At 45.0% G+C, this 14110-nt stretch overlaps 1 protein-coding gene across 1 annotated transcript in view; it reads right to left on the bottom strand.

The window, feature by feature from the left end:
* Positions 1-257: 257 nt before the first annotated feature.
* The window catches only part of LOC123501352 (mitogen-activated protein kinase kinase kinase 1-like), a 41900-nt gene continuing 28047 nt past the window's right edge, over positions 258-14110 (bottom strand). Inside the window, 9 exon segments of the mRNA XM_045250139.1 lie at positions 258-3132; positions 3276-3550; positions 4108-4531; positions 6501-7940; positions 8999-9192; positions 11623-11754; positions 11757-11920; positions 13075-13259; positions 13792-13908. Of these exon segments, the coding sequence (XP_045106074.1) occupies positions 2980-3132; positions 3276-3550; positions 4108-4531; positions 6501-7940; positions 8999-9192; positions 11623-11754; positions 11757-11920; positions 13075-13259; positions 13792-13908 (3084 nt within the window). The 3' untranslated portion in view covers positions 258-2979.

Genomic DNA, 14110 nt, shown 5'->3' with positions numbered 1-14110 from the left:
GTGGGCTACTTTATTTCCATTTTTGTTGTCTTGACCAGTGCTCATGAAAAAAAAAAAGTAAAAATACTATAAATAAAGCTTAGATTTTTTTCTTCTTTTTTTACAATCATCTCTTATGATTTTTGTTAGGATCATTTCAAGAAGATAGTCTTTGGATATGTCCACACCAAGAAACATTGTAACCTGTTTGCAAACAATGTTTCCGGGTGTAGACAGGGTTTTTAAATTATGAATCCTAATTTAACCAAAACAAGACAAAAATTTTCCAATTTTATTTTAGTCTACCAAAAAGTCAACTACAAAAAAATTATCAAACATTAAAAAGTTCTCTTAAAAACTTGGTCCCGGACATGAATAAAAATAAATAAAAAAGAGGATTTCATTAAAGAAATGCAAACAGTGAACTGTAGAAAAATAGCTTAAACTAAGAAATGTGCTCTGTACAGTTTGGCACCACGAAGAACGCTGGTGGGGGACGTGGTGGGGAAGAGGCAGGCAGGCGTGGCAGTGAGGCAGTCATTGGATACAGGCCATACCCACACTTCCTCCCTCACTGATGGGGAAGTAAGAGCATTGCCTTTACAGTTGTACTCATAATGTGTCACCAAGGCACTCGAGGGATGAGTTGTGTGGGTAAAGGAAGACATAAAGGCACACCAGTAGTCACCATCATCATCACCACCACCCCTGCCACTACCAGCCCTCTCTCCTTCCCCAACACTTATTTTGTTTGATTCCAAATCTCATTCATATTGGCCACTTGGATAAGTGAGTGAAAGTGGGGCCCTGCACACTAACTGCATTCATTTCACAATAACACCTTGACTTGCATTACACTTCATATCCAAACTAAACAACAAAAATCTCTCTCGAACATCTGATCCAGTCACAAATTGAGGGAACAAGAATAAACTGTGGAAGACAAAGACTAGATATACAAATAATGCCAAGAAATACACTGATTTTGCAACACTTAAAAAATTATTATTGAAAGGAAATAATGGATAAATGTAGATATGGAAAGGATATTACAAGAAGGTAAACACACACACACACACACACACACACACACACACACACACACACACACACACACACACACACACACACACATACAGAGCCCCACTGCTCAACATTTTCCTTTCCCATACTGAGAATCATTTCCCCATTAAATTTTGTTCATCGTGTATTGTTCGGCACTTCTTCTGTGGGTTGGTTGTTGCCCTAACAATCAGTAAACAAATTCTCTATAGTTGTATTAGTGAAGAACTCTCCTCAAAACAGGTTTGTTTCAGTCCCGACTGATACTAAGTACTTAATCTTTTTTTTTTCTCCCTAAATTCGAATGTCAAAGAGGACTGTCACCAAAACACTGCACAGTTTGGGGTAGCGATTCCATTTTTTTTCTTTACATGGTTTTTGCTGACATTATTTTTTGGAAGTTGTGACTCTAGCCAGTGACCTGCAACCTTCAGGGTAGAGGCCACCTGGGCTGGGCAGTCCTGGTGACAGTCTCATTCAACTCTTAAGACTACAAGAACAGGGTCAGAGTTATGCAAATGTTCACTGGCTCACCAGGAGAAAAAAGTATAAATAAATAAATAAAAGTTTCTAGGTTTTGTTTTCCCTTACAAACAGGGAAATTTGGCTTTGACAGTCAAAAAAAAAAATGACAACAAAAAACTTTTGAACTTGGTGCTCATCACTGCAAAACTCCTGTGAGGTGGCAGGGCAGCAGAGGTCCCCAGACCCCTCTCAGCCAATGTTCCCTGGCAGGGGATTGGCTGAGATGGGTGTCGGCGTCCCGCAGGGTAAGGACCCACGCCAACACCCTATTGTCGGGTGAGGAGAAACAGGGCTCCTATGAACACAGGAAGTATAATGTGGATAGAAGCTGGGGACAGAGCAATTTATACAAGGAACGTTAAGAAATAACACAATACAAATAATTTAAATAAAATACATAAATAGTAAAGAGCAGGTTGGTCCCCTAAATTACACTGAGATCTGTAGTCCCTTTGTAGAGCATTACAAATGCAATGGAATTTCTGGTACAACAACAGACATCAGATAACAGGTCCCATCAGCCCTGACTGGAGCAGCACACACTGCCCTGCTGCAGCCCCTGCATCCCAGGGCAGCACTGCAGGGATGCTGCTCCTGCCAGGGACATGAGAGGTGGAGACAATAAGGAGTTTGTGAGGTCTAGAATGGGAATGCTGGTGGAACAGGTGATGTCACCACACACAGCAACATTTGCATGCCCACACCCAACACATCACCACTGGCTACATTTTGGCCACCAAGTGTGCTTGAGGTACACACACAGAGGAGGCTGGCAGTATTGGTGGTGGTGCATGACAGAAGGACCTCTCCCTCACACTAAATAAAATAAGTTGGCCTCAGGTGTTGTGAGGCTCTCTCCACCAAAATGGTTAAGTTGTGAGTGTTGTGTGTCCCTGAAGGTGGCTGTCTGTCACCCACGCCGACGTGCACAGCCTTGCTACACACTGGGAGCTGGGTATCCCTAACAAAACACTGTGCTTGCAATGCCAGCTCACTCCTGAACACCTAAACTTGAGAGGAACTCCCTCGATAAATAAAGAAAAATCCAAGATGCTGGTAGTAACCTAGTCAAGATTTGTACTATTGGCTTTTAAGACAAGAGGTAAAATGTAGAAAACAGCATTGGTTCCTCAAGCATTATGCTATGAACTAATTTAATGAATCTGCCAATGACAGCTGGAGGCACTTTTGCTGCGATGTTCCCGTGAAGGGTAGTGGCTGCCACACTGGCTGGTGCTTCCTTCACGCCCACTCAGACCATCTAGTCACAACTTCAGAAATTAACCATTTGTTGCAGAGATTAAACCAGTTGAAATTTTGAAAATGCCAATAAAGAGAATTTATGGCAGATTTAATTTAGTTATTTGTGAATGTTCCTGAAGGGAAGTGTTTGGTGTGAGGGGAGGGTGGGGGTCAGGGTGGCTGTGTCTTGAAACACTGGTGGTGGATCAATTCCTTGGCCGGTGGTCTGTTCTCACTCTTGATCTCCAGGCACCGCAATGCCAGGTCCCGGGTAACAGCTGACAACGTCTCTGGCACGGGGGGTGGCCCGTTGCTGCTGGCAATCTGTGGCAGTACAAGATAGTGAGTCAGTGTCACCTTGCCAAGGATGAGTGACTTATCATGAAGGCCAAGGTCACCCAGTGGCCACCCTGCTGGTTATCTCCAAACACAGATAATGCAGCAAGGCACTACACTGCCAAACTCACCTTGTACATAAGCTTCAGCTCATTGGAGACGTAGTCGGCCTCCCAGGGTGGCTTAGTGGTGGCCATCTCAATGACACAGCAGCCAACACTCCACATGTCACAGGAGCGGCCATAGTCCTCCCCACGCAGCACCTCCGGGGCCATGAAGGCAATGGTGCCCCGCAGCTGCCCCTGGAACTCTCCTGTCACCGTGGACTTGCTGGCCATGCGGGCGGCCGTCCCAAAATCGGCAATCCTCAGCCACTGGCCTGTGCTGTCTATCAGAAGGTTTGCACCTGTGGGAGGCAGGGCGTCATTAAGCAGCACGGAAAAAAAAAAAAAAAAAAAAAATCCTTATTATCACACACACACACACATCATATATGTAGAAGGACATCAGTAAACTAGAAAGAATCCAAAGGACTGCTACAAAGATGGTGCCAGAAATAAAGGATCTTCCATATGAAGAAAGACTGAAGGAAATGGAACTACCAACTTTGAAAGACAGATGGGAGAGAGGAGATCCAATAACTATGTATAAGATGGGAAACCGTATGGAAAACATAAAGAAAAGACCTGGTATCACTGATTGAGGATGGAGATAGATGAATAAGAGAACACTCAAAGATCACGAAAAGTCACTGTCCGAGGAACATAAAAAAGTTTAGTTTTCCACATAGGATGATGGTCATCTAGAATGAATTGAGTAGAGACTGTACCAGCAGAAAGTGTACATAAATTTAAGGAAAAGTTGAATAAAGTAGATATGGAGACAGGTAACTATGAGCCTAGCTCGAACCCTGTAATATGCAACTAGGTAAATACACACACACCAGCTAGCACTATCTCTCACCCTTGAGGTCTCGGTGCAGTATCTTGTTATCGTGAAGGTAAGCCAGGCCTTCCAGCACTTGCCGAGTGTACTTGAGAATCACCTCTTCTGAGAAGATGCCATACTTGTCCAGCATCATGGCCACAGACCCGCCAGCCATCCACTCAGTGAAAACAGAGAAGGAGGTGGAGTGTCGTGATGCCCCCAGCAGCCTCACAATGTTGCAGTGACGCAGGCGGGACATGATTAGGATCTCCTGTTCTATGGAAGCCTCCACTCGCTCCTGCTCCTCCTCATCATTGCGACAGAAGGACACCTGCTTGACAGCCATGAGGGTGCCCGTGCGTATGTCCCTTGCCTGGTAGCAGGAGGAGAACGCCCCTGTGCCCAACTTTGGCCCCAGTATCCAGTCCCGTCCCTCCTCGTACTGTCCACCCTCCACATTCTGCAAGAGAGGAAAGAAAAAACCAAAGATAAATTATTAGTTTTATTTTACTACTATCAAATACTGTTCTACTTTCCTATGCATGAAGGAGATTGGCTAAGCGGATGAATAAACAAGAGAAGAAATGCTCACTCAACTTGTTCCTCTCAAAATATCGGAGCACAATAAGTACAAAAAGTTTGCTAAATTAGTTTGGGGGCTGTCTTGATACTCCTCTTTGGAAACAGTTCACACAAGTCAAGCTGAGAAAAACAAACAAGACACAGAGTTTCAGTGGTGAGGGGTTGAAATATCTTTTTCACAGGTCTGGATTTATCAGTCACCACAATCAACTCTGTATCATTGTATGGTCATGCAACAATCCCAACACAATGCATGAATGAAATAATTGCATACTACAGATGTTCATCTTCCACTATCTCCACACTCACAATCTATGCCTCCCTCTTCACTCTAGTTTATCTCTCAACTTTCTCCTTATCTCTCACTGGACCCCTCACCCTCCCTTGCCCCATCTCCCAGCACTGTACCAGCCCACATGGTAGATGTGAGGGGCAAGCAGAGACAAAGCATGACCCCATCCATCCACCATGCACACAGACACACACACACACACACACACACACACACACACACACACACACACACACACACACACACACACACACAATTTGAAGACAACAAATTATTATCAAATAGCCAATTTAGTTTTAGAAAAGGGCAGTTGTGTGTAACAAATTTACTGAGTTTCTACTATAGAATAGTTGAAGGAGTACAAGAGAGAGAGGGATGGGCTGACTGTATTTATTTGGATTTAAAAAAGGCATTTGATAAAGTGCCACATGAAAGATTACTGTGGAAGTTAGAGGGGAGGGGTGGCCTAAAAGGAAGCACATTGAGATGGATGGAAAATTATTTGAAGGGGAGAGAAATAAGAACGGTAGTTAAAGATATGAAGTCCAACTGGAGAGCAGTAGAGAGCAGAGTGCCACAGGGATCAGTATTGGTGCCAATACTTTTTTTCATATATATAAATGACATGCCAGAGGAAGTGAATGATTACATAAATCTGTTTGCCGACGATGCGAAACTGCGCAGAGTTATGAAGCAAAAAGAGGATTGTGAAATACTGCAAGAAGACCTAAATAAGATCTGGAAATGGAATAAGAAGTGGGAGATGGAATTCAATGTGGACAAAAGCCATGTCATGGAAATGGGAAAGAGTGAAAGACGACCTGAGGGAATCTATAAGATGGGAGATGGAGTAGAACTGAAGAAAGTAATAAAGGAAAAGGACTTGGGAGTGACAATCGAAGAAAACAATCAACCAGTGAGCCATATAGATAGAATTTTCAGAGAGACATACAATTTGCTAAGGAATATTGGATTAGCATTTCACTACATGGACAAAGAAATGATGAAGAAATTGATAAGTACTAAATAAAATAAGACCTAGATTGGAATATGCAGTTGTGTGGACTCTCCATAAAAAGAAACACATAAGGAAGTTGGAGAGACTACCAAAAATGGCTACAAGAATGGTTCCATAACTTGAAGGGATGACATATGAGGAGAGACTGAAGGCTATGGATCTACTAACCCTGGAACTGAGAATAGAGAGAGGGGATCTGATACAAGTTTATAAATTGATGAATGGAATAGATCAAGTGGATGAGAAACTGATCCTGAGAGAGGAATATGACATTCGAAGCACAAGATTGCATAGTAAAAAACTGAGGAAAGGAAGATGTCTGAGGGATGTTAAAAAATATAGATTCCTGCAAAGATGTGTTGAGACATGGGACAGTTTGAGTGAAGAAGTGGTGTCAGCAACGAGTGTGCATAGGTTTAAAGAAAAGTTGGATAAGTGTAGATATGGAGACAGGGCCACACGAGCGTAAAGCCCAGGCCCTGTAAAACTACAACTAGGTAAATACACACACACACACAAAAGCATGCACATACACACCTGTTCCTGAGGGTGTAGCGACTCGTCGAGGTGGGGCGGCAGGAGCTCCAGGCCCGGGATAACTGGCAGGGGTGTCTCATAGGGCGCCCAGGAAGACTGGCTGGCCTGTGTCTCCCTGATGGGGGTACAGCCCCACCAGCCCTTTGGAGTGGTGGGGGTGCTCACCACGTCCTTGAAGGAGAACTTTGGTGGCACCACAGAGGCAATGGGGGTCTGTGGGGACATGTCCAGAGCATCCCCCTGGCTCTGGGACAGGCCACTCTTGTGTAGCACGCCGGCCATCTTGGCGGAGCTGAGGCGCTGGTGCTGCTGCTGCTGCATGGGGGACACCAGCACATTGTGCACCATGAAGGGGACGTCGTGTTTCTTCATCTTCTGGCACAGCCGCAGCTTGGCCTGCTTTTTCTTGAAGTTAACCTCAAAGCAGTCCAGTGGCAGGTGTGTGGGCCGCGGCGGGGAGGGGGTGGGACCAGGCGGCACCTTGGCACCCTCCTTCTTGGCCGAGGTGGAGAGTAGTGGCTGGCGTGCTGGAGACTGGGAGGAGGAGCGCAGGGCAGAGAGCATCCTAGAGGGGGAGTGGGACACGGAGCGCACCAGGCGTGGCCCAGCACCGTCTGCCAAGTCCCAGGTGCCAAGACTCAGTTTGCCCTCCAGGCGTGCCGCAGACAGTTTGCGGTCACCGTGCTGGCCCTGCATGGACTGCAGGCGCCGCTTGAGCCTGGCCTGCAGCGACACGTCCAGCTTGGTGAGCATGTCACAGACCTGGTGGAACACTGCTGGTTCAGCTGCAGCAAAGCGTGCGCCGCAGATATAGACACGGCGTGCCAGCTTGCTGACAGTGGCGTGGCTGCTGCCCAGTGCCTTGAAGGCAAACTCCACCACCGTCACTAGGCGGTCGTAGTGCTCCAGCTTGTAACCACTCTCCACGCCAGCCTGCAGCGGCATGTACTGCAGCTGGAACTCAGAGGGGAACTTGTCTAGCAGGCGGTCCAACACACACAGGCGGCCCAGCAACCACTGCCACGGCGCCTCAGATGGTGGCGTGTCGTCCAGGATGCAGGACAGCACAAAGGAGATGCCCCCCAGGCCCGGCGTGGGACAGGCTGTCTGGGTAGCCAGGGCCAGCTCACCCTCCTGGCCGCGGGACAGTTCTAGGATGGAGTCCACGCTGATCTGGGAGGTGCGGCGGTTGCCGTCAGCACACTTGAGCAGCAGTGTGTACACCAGCGGCCGCAGCAGCTCCTGCAGCTCACCTACCTGGGTGCTGGAGCATGGGCTGAGGTGGGCCAGGAGGACCCGCAGGCAGGTCAAGCAGGCCAGGTACACCTTGTACACTGGGTCATTGGCCACCTGGCCCAGGATGTTGGCACAGCAATGGATCACCAGCTGCCGCTTCTCCTCCCCTGTGACCAGCCGATCCCAGTGCAGCACCTTCACCACCTGCAACACACCAACATTCACTCACCACCCAACAACACCACACAATGCTGCCACTGCAAGATGCTGGTAACCCCCCGATTAACAAACATTCACACAACAAAATTTTGCAACAACGAACGTTTCCTTTTACTACCATCTGCTCGTATAGCAAACACCAAACATGATTTAACAAAATTTTATCCAGGTGATTTTTTCCAAGTTTGAAAGCCCCACCATATCATGCAAGCCGACTGGCTTTTGAATACACCAGCGCATCTCGTGGACAAAACGCGCACCACTCACTCCCCTACCCTTCCCTGCTTTTAGTTCAAAACAATAACAGCGTCAGCAGAAGCTCGTCTTCCCTTGCTCAACATGCTACCAAAACGCCCTGCAACTAGCCCTACAATGTCACCTAGCGTTGCTAAGACCAGGAAGTCTCTTACCCATGAAGTGAAGCTGGATATTATTCACAGATACGAGAGAGGCGAGAAAACTAATAGCATTGCACACCACCGTGGCTTGACTCCATCTACTGTCTCTACTATTTTCAAGTCAGCAGACTCTATTAAGAAGGCTGGTGAGACTGTATCTTCCTTGCAAGCTAAAAGAACCACCTGAACTCACGACTCTGCAATGGATAAAATGGAAAGCCTTGTGGAAATATGGTACATAAGTTCTGTATGCGGTACAATGACGCGCCTTTTGTTTACATTCCACAGGTTGCCAGCTAGTGTTTTTCCCGCTCCACTCTCCCTCCATTCATAAATTTAAGATCATTAACATTATAAAGCTACTTACATATAAACATTAGTGTACATTATAATGACTTAGTCTTAAATTAAACTGCTTAAATGTTTAACTTCATAATTTTTACTTTCATTAAACGTTTTACTGTACTATGATGCACTCTCGCTTTGTTTACTCTCAATGGAAGTTCGTCAGGGGTCAAACTTGTTATAATTGGTTAGCTTAACAAAAATTCACGCAACGAACGTTTTTTTTTAGGAATGTAACCCGTTTGTTAAGCAGGGGTTGCCTGTACTCTCACCTCCCCCCCCACACACGCACACACTCACCTCGTGTGCTAGCCTGCGCAGTCCAGTCTCCCTGACGACCCAGTCCCGGGAGAAGAGGCAGGCCACAAGCTCCTTGCCAAAAACATGCACCCAGTTGGCTGCTGTGGATTCGTGTTCCTCTGGGATGGGTTCACTGCGTGGCAGCGGTACAGCTTCTTGCGAGGCGCTCACCATCGCTGCTGCCGACACCTCCCCTGCAGCGCACACACACACACATTGGGAGTATTAATGACGGCAGAGTACCACCTATTCAATATATCTTGATGATGAAACACTAGCACCACAATGCCACCACACACCTCCCACCAACACCCCATGACTGGTGGTTCAATCTTCTCTCGTGTGTCTCCCACTAACCAGGAATGGAACTAGTGATGAAACCCAACACAACACTAACATTACACAGAACATCTTGCAATACCCACACCAAATACAGGTAAAAGATAATCAAACTAACTGATAAACAAACATAACTAACTAAAACAATGATTTACCGATCTCCTTGAGCATTGCTTTTGACACCACTCACTTTAATGATCAAACAAAGAATTCATTGAAGGTAAATTTTCTACAGCATAAAGTGGAAACAAAATTCAGAACATTATGTGGTAGCAGTAACAGAAATAGCAGTAGTAGTAGCAATAACAATAGTCGTAGAATCTGCAGTGATAATAGTAACAGAAGCAGCAGTATAGTAATAACAGTAGTAGTAGTAGTAGTAGTAGTAGTAGTAGTAGTAGTAGTAGTAGTAGTAGTAGTAGTAGTAGTAGTAGTAGTAAGTACCTGTAGTAGTAGTCACTCCACTTTTAAAATCAACAATATAAAAGGAAGCTGGGATGGGAATGCAAGAGCAGGAGGGGAGAGGCTGAGGATGAGAGATGGGACAGGAGAGGACACTTACCTCTAACAGTGGGTGGGTAAGCCATGCCCCCACCAGGAGATGAGTAGGCTGAGTCAACAAAAGGTGAATGTGGGGCAGGATGGTAAGGGGTGGTGATGGTGGTGGTGGAGGGGTAGGCGGAGGACAGGGAGCGGGACATGATGGAGGGCGTGCCTGCTGGACTGTGGCGGCTGCTGCTGCTCAACACTCCTGAGACCACAGGAAAGATGGGCATGTGTTAGTTAGTTAGTTAGTTAGCTAGCTAGTGAGAGAGAGAGAGAGAGAGAGAGAGAGAGAGAGAGAGAGAGAGAGAGAGAGAGAGAGAGAGAGAGAGAGAGAGAGAGAGAGAGAGAGAGAGAGAGAGAGAGAGAGAGAGAGAGAGAGAGAGTTGATTGCATTACTTTGTCAGGGGGGGAGGGGGGCAATTGTGTGTTACTTGAAGCAAAACAGTTTTAGATGAGTAGCACAAAGCAGTAAATAGACAACAACATTCACTGCAGCCTGTCAAACCTTTGCTACAATCATGAGAACACCCTTGAAAACATTGCAACTTACACTACAGTGTAATAAACCATCACTACAACCATGAGCACTTTTGAAAGCCTCATATCACACACACAAAAGAAAGACAAAAAGAAAAATGAAAAATGAAAAGAAAAAAACATGAAAACATCCTCAATACCCCTACAACTTCCATCACAAGCTTAACTATCAAGAGAGCCACGAAAATCCCTTAAAACTCTCAATAACATCTGCCAGAAACACAAAAAAAAACATCCTTCAAAACCTTGATAACAACTTGAACCATGGAAACACCCTTCAAAAGCCAAACTAATTTCCACCAGAACAAAAAGACTGCCTTAAAAAACCTTGATGAACACTAGAACTATGGAAACACCCTTCAAAACCTCAGTGACCACTAGAACCATGGAAACCCTTTGAAATCCCAACTAACTTCACTAGAACCAAAAAAAACACCCTTGAAAACCTTAGTGAACACCAGAACCATGAAAACATCCTTTAAACTCCCAGTAACTTCTACTAGAACCACAAAAAACATTGAAAACTTTTGAAACCACTAGAACTTCAAAAACATCCTTCAAAACCCCAAGTAACTTCAACCAGAACAACAAAAATGCCCTTGAAAACCTCAGTGACCACTAAAACCATGGAAATACTGTTAAAAATTCCCAGCAACTTCCACTAGATTCACAGTGGTTCCCAAACTCGGAGAAATTTGAAGCTTACACTACCTACTAACTAAAAAAATCTCAAAGTTAAATCAAAAGTCCTTTTATTTGTTACTAACCGCTCTCTATGGCTATGCTTAGTTGTTACTAACTGTTCTCTATCCACTTTACTCTGTAACTATAAATTTATCAGTATATTTGTACATTTGAAAATAAATTAGTAAATAGTCCCAGTGTGTTTTAACTGCTCTTTCTCTCATACACATGAAGGGGGAAATCTGGTTGTTGAATTGGGTGCAGGGGAAATGACAGAAAAAAGTTTGGGAACCACTGCACTAGAACTATGAAAACACGCTTGAAAACCTCGGTGACCATTAAAACCACAAAAACACCTTTAAAACCCCAAGTGACTTCACCAGAACCATATAAACACCCTTGAAAACCTTACACATATCCCTAAAACCCCCTTAAAGCACAAAACAAAGTGACATCAAAACACTTGAGCACCCCATCACAATCCAGACAAGTCAACAGTAAACGGGGAGCACACTCACCGGAGAAACTGGCGCTCATGACGGAGGCAAAGTCCTGCGTGGGGGCGGCAGGGGCTGAGGTAGTGGGGGGAGGGCGCATGGCTGTAGGTGGGGCAGGAGCCAGGCGTGGGTGATGCTTGAGGGGCCAGGGGCACGGCACAGGGGACACAGGAGAGGCTGGCCCTGTGCGTGGCGGTCGGCAGCCCAAACGGCCATGCAGTGGTGGTGGAGCTGGTTCCTGCAGCCGGCCTCACATGCTACCAGGCTCTCTCCCTCCACCATGCACATCAGGCAGATTGGGCACTGTGACTCTTCCTCTCTGTGGTAAGATATTCAATGGTTTGGTTTAGTTACTGATTTTTTTTTTTTTCTAATCTTTCCCCTTACATCTGAGACTCTTCCTCCTGTGGTGAGAGATTTAAGGTTGTATTCAGTTGGGTACTAATATTAATACTCTTTCTATAACTGCGACTCAACTCTCTGGGGTAAAATATTCAATGGTTTTTAGTTACTTTTATTTCTTTTTATTTTTTTTTCCTTGATATTTCTGAGACTCTTCCTCCTGTGGTGAGAGATTTAAGGTTGTATTCAGTTGGGTACTAATATTTATAATCTTTCTATAACTGTGACTCAACTCTCTGTGGTATGATATTCAATGGTCTGACTAATATTTATACTCTTTCTATAACTGCGACTCAACTCTCTGTGGAAAGATATTTAATGGTTTAGTTTAGTTCATGCTTCTTAATCTTTTTTCCTACAGTATCTGATTCTTCCTCCCTGTGACAACAGATTCATTGTTTGTATTCAGTTGTGTCTCTTCTCTGTAACTTTGACTCCTTGTTGTAATGTAATGTTTTATCTATTTATTGACTTTTTATGACTTCAATGTTTTTATTCCTATACCTGACTCTCTTCCTCCCTGTGACATGACATTCAGTGTTTGTATTCAGTTGTGTACTAATATCTATGCCCTTTCTACAACTGTGACTTTTTGCTGTATGAGATTCAATGGTTTTATTTTATTAGGAACCAATATTTATGCTCTCTCTCTCTCTCTCTCTCTCTCTCTCTCTCTCTCTCTGGCACATTATAAAATTTCAGTGTCTCTAGTATAGGAGTTCTCAACCTTTTTCTCGTTAAGAACCACATGAGTTGTAAGACCAACTACCAGAATTCCTAGTAATCTGATAATGAACTGAAAGGCTGACACTAACTCAATCTGCAATGGTATACTGCAAAGGATATTAATTAACCAACCATTCTAGTACTCCTGGAAATCTTGCAAACCCATGGGTGCTTGTAAACCCAAAGTTGAGAACCCCTACGAGTCTATTAGAACAAAATGTTATTATAGCTATTACTACTACTATGCTTATTATGAACAAGTAAAATAATAACAACCACACCAAAAAATTAATTGATTCTACTCTCTCTCTCTCTCTCTCTCTCTCTCTCTCTCTCTCCACTCACCCGCCAGAGGAATCAGCGTGAGGGGAGGGGGTTCCAGTGGGGGTGTTGGAGGGACTGTGCCGCCCCCCACCACTGCCCCCTGCCACACCCCCTCCAACACCCCCACTGCCCCCTCCCTGTCGTCTCTCTCGTGACATCGCTGCTTTCTTTCTCCTCTCCTGGTAGGCTCCCATCAACTGCTCAATCTGGAGGGGTGGAGGGATGATGATGAGGTGAAGGGGTGAAGGAGTAAATGAAGAGGAGGGGTAGTGAAGGAAAAAAGTGAGGGAAGTGATAGAAGAAAGGAACAAAGAGAGGGGAATGAAGAAGTTAAATTTAGATTGATAAGATATGCAGATGATAAAACAAGGAGGTTGGATGTGTGTGTGTGTGTGTGTGTGTGTGTGTGTGTGTGTGTGTGTGTGTGTGTGTGTGTGTGTGTGTGTGTGTGTGTGTGTGTGTGTGTTCACCTATTATTTGTATACACCTAATCTACATATACATTTCATTCCTCCAAGGCTGAGTAAAGTTCATAAAGAAAATGTATGTTTATCAATTCCTATCACCATATCTGTATTTTCTCTAGTCAAGTTTGTAAAATCATCTTTTCACTAATATCCTGTGTGTGTGTGTGTGTGTGTGTGTGTGTGTGTGTGTGTGTGTGTGTGTGTGTGTGTGTGTGTGTGTGTGTGTGTGTGTGTGTGTGTGTGTGTGTGTGTGCGCGTGCTAAGTACTCACCTCATAGTCCTTGAGAGTGCCCGCCAGCAGCACAGGGTTAGCCTCTCCTACCTGCAGCACACGCACCATCACAAACATGACGTGCACACAGTAGGGACCGTGGCCACAGGAGCAGGTCTGTGTGGGGAGGGAGAAGAGACTGATTAAGATTGGCGAACAGAAAACAATATGAAGAAAAGGGCATTAATTTTACTGAAGAACAAGGAGCAGAAAAGAAGAGGCTTTGATCAAGAAGAAAAGGCCCTTAATTTTACTGAAGAACAAAGAGAAGGTTTGTGTGAGAAGAGAGAAAAGAGACTCTGATTAACACTGGCACAGC

Source organism: Portunus trituberculatus, chromosome 9 (assembly GCF_017591435.1).
Source record: "Portunus trituberculatus isolate SZX2019 chromosome 9, ASM1759143v1, whole genome shotgun sequence".
NCBI lineage: Eukaryota > Metazoa > Arthropoda > Malacostraca > Decapoda > Portunidae > Portunus > Portunus trituberculatus.
The sequence above is the reverse complement of the archived record's forward strand: the minus strand, read 5'-3'. Positions and strand labels throughout refer to the sequence as shown.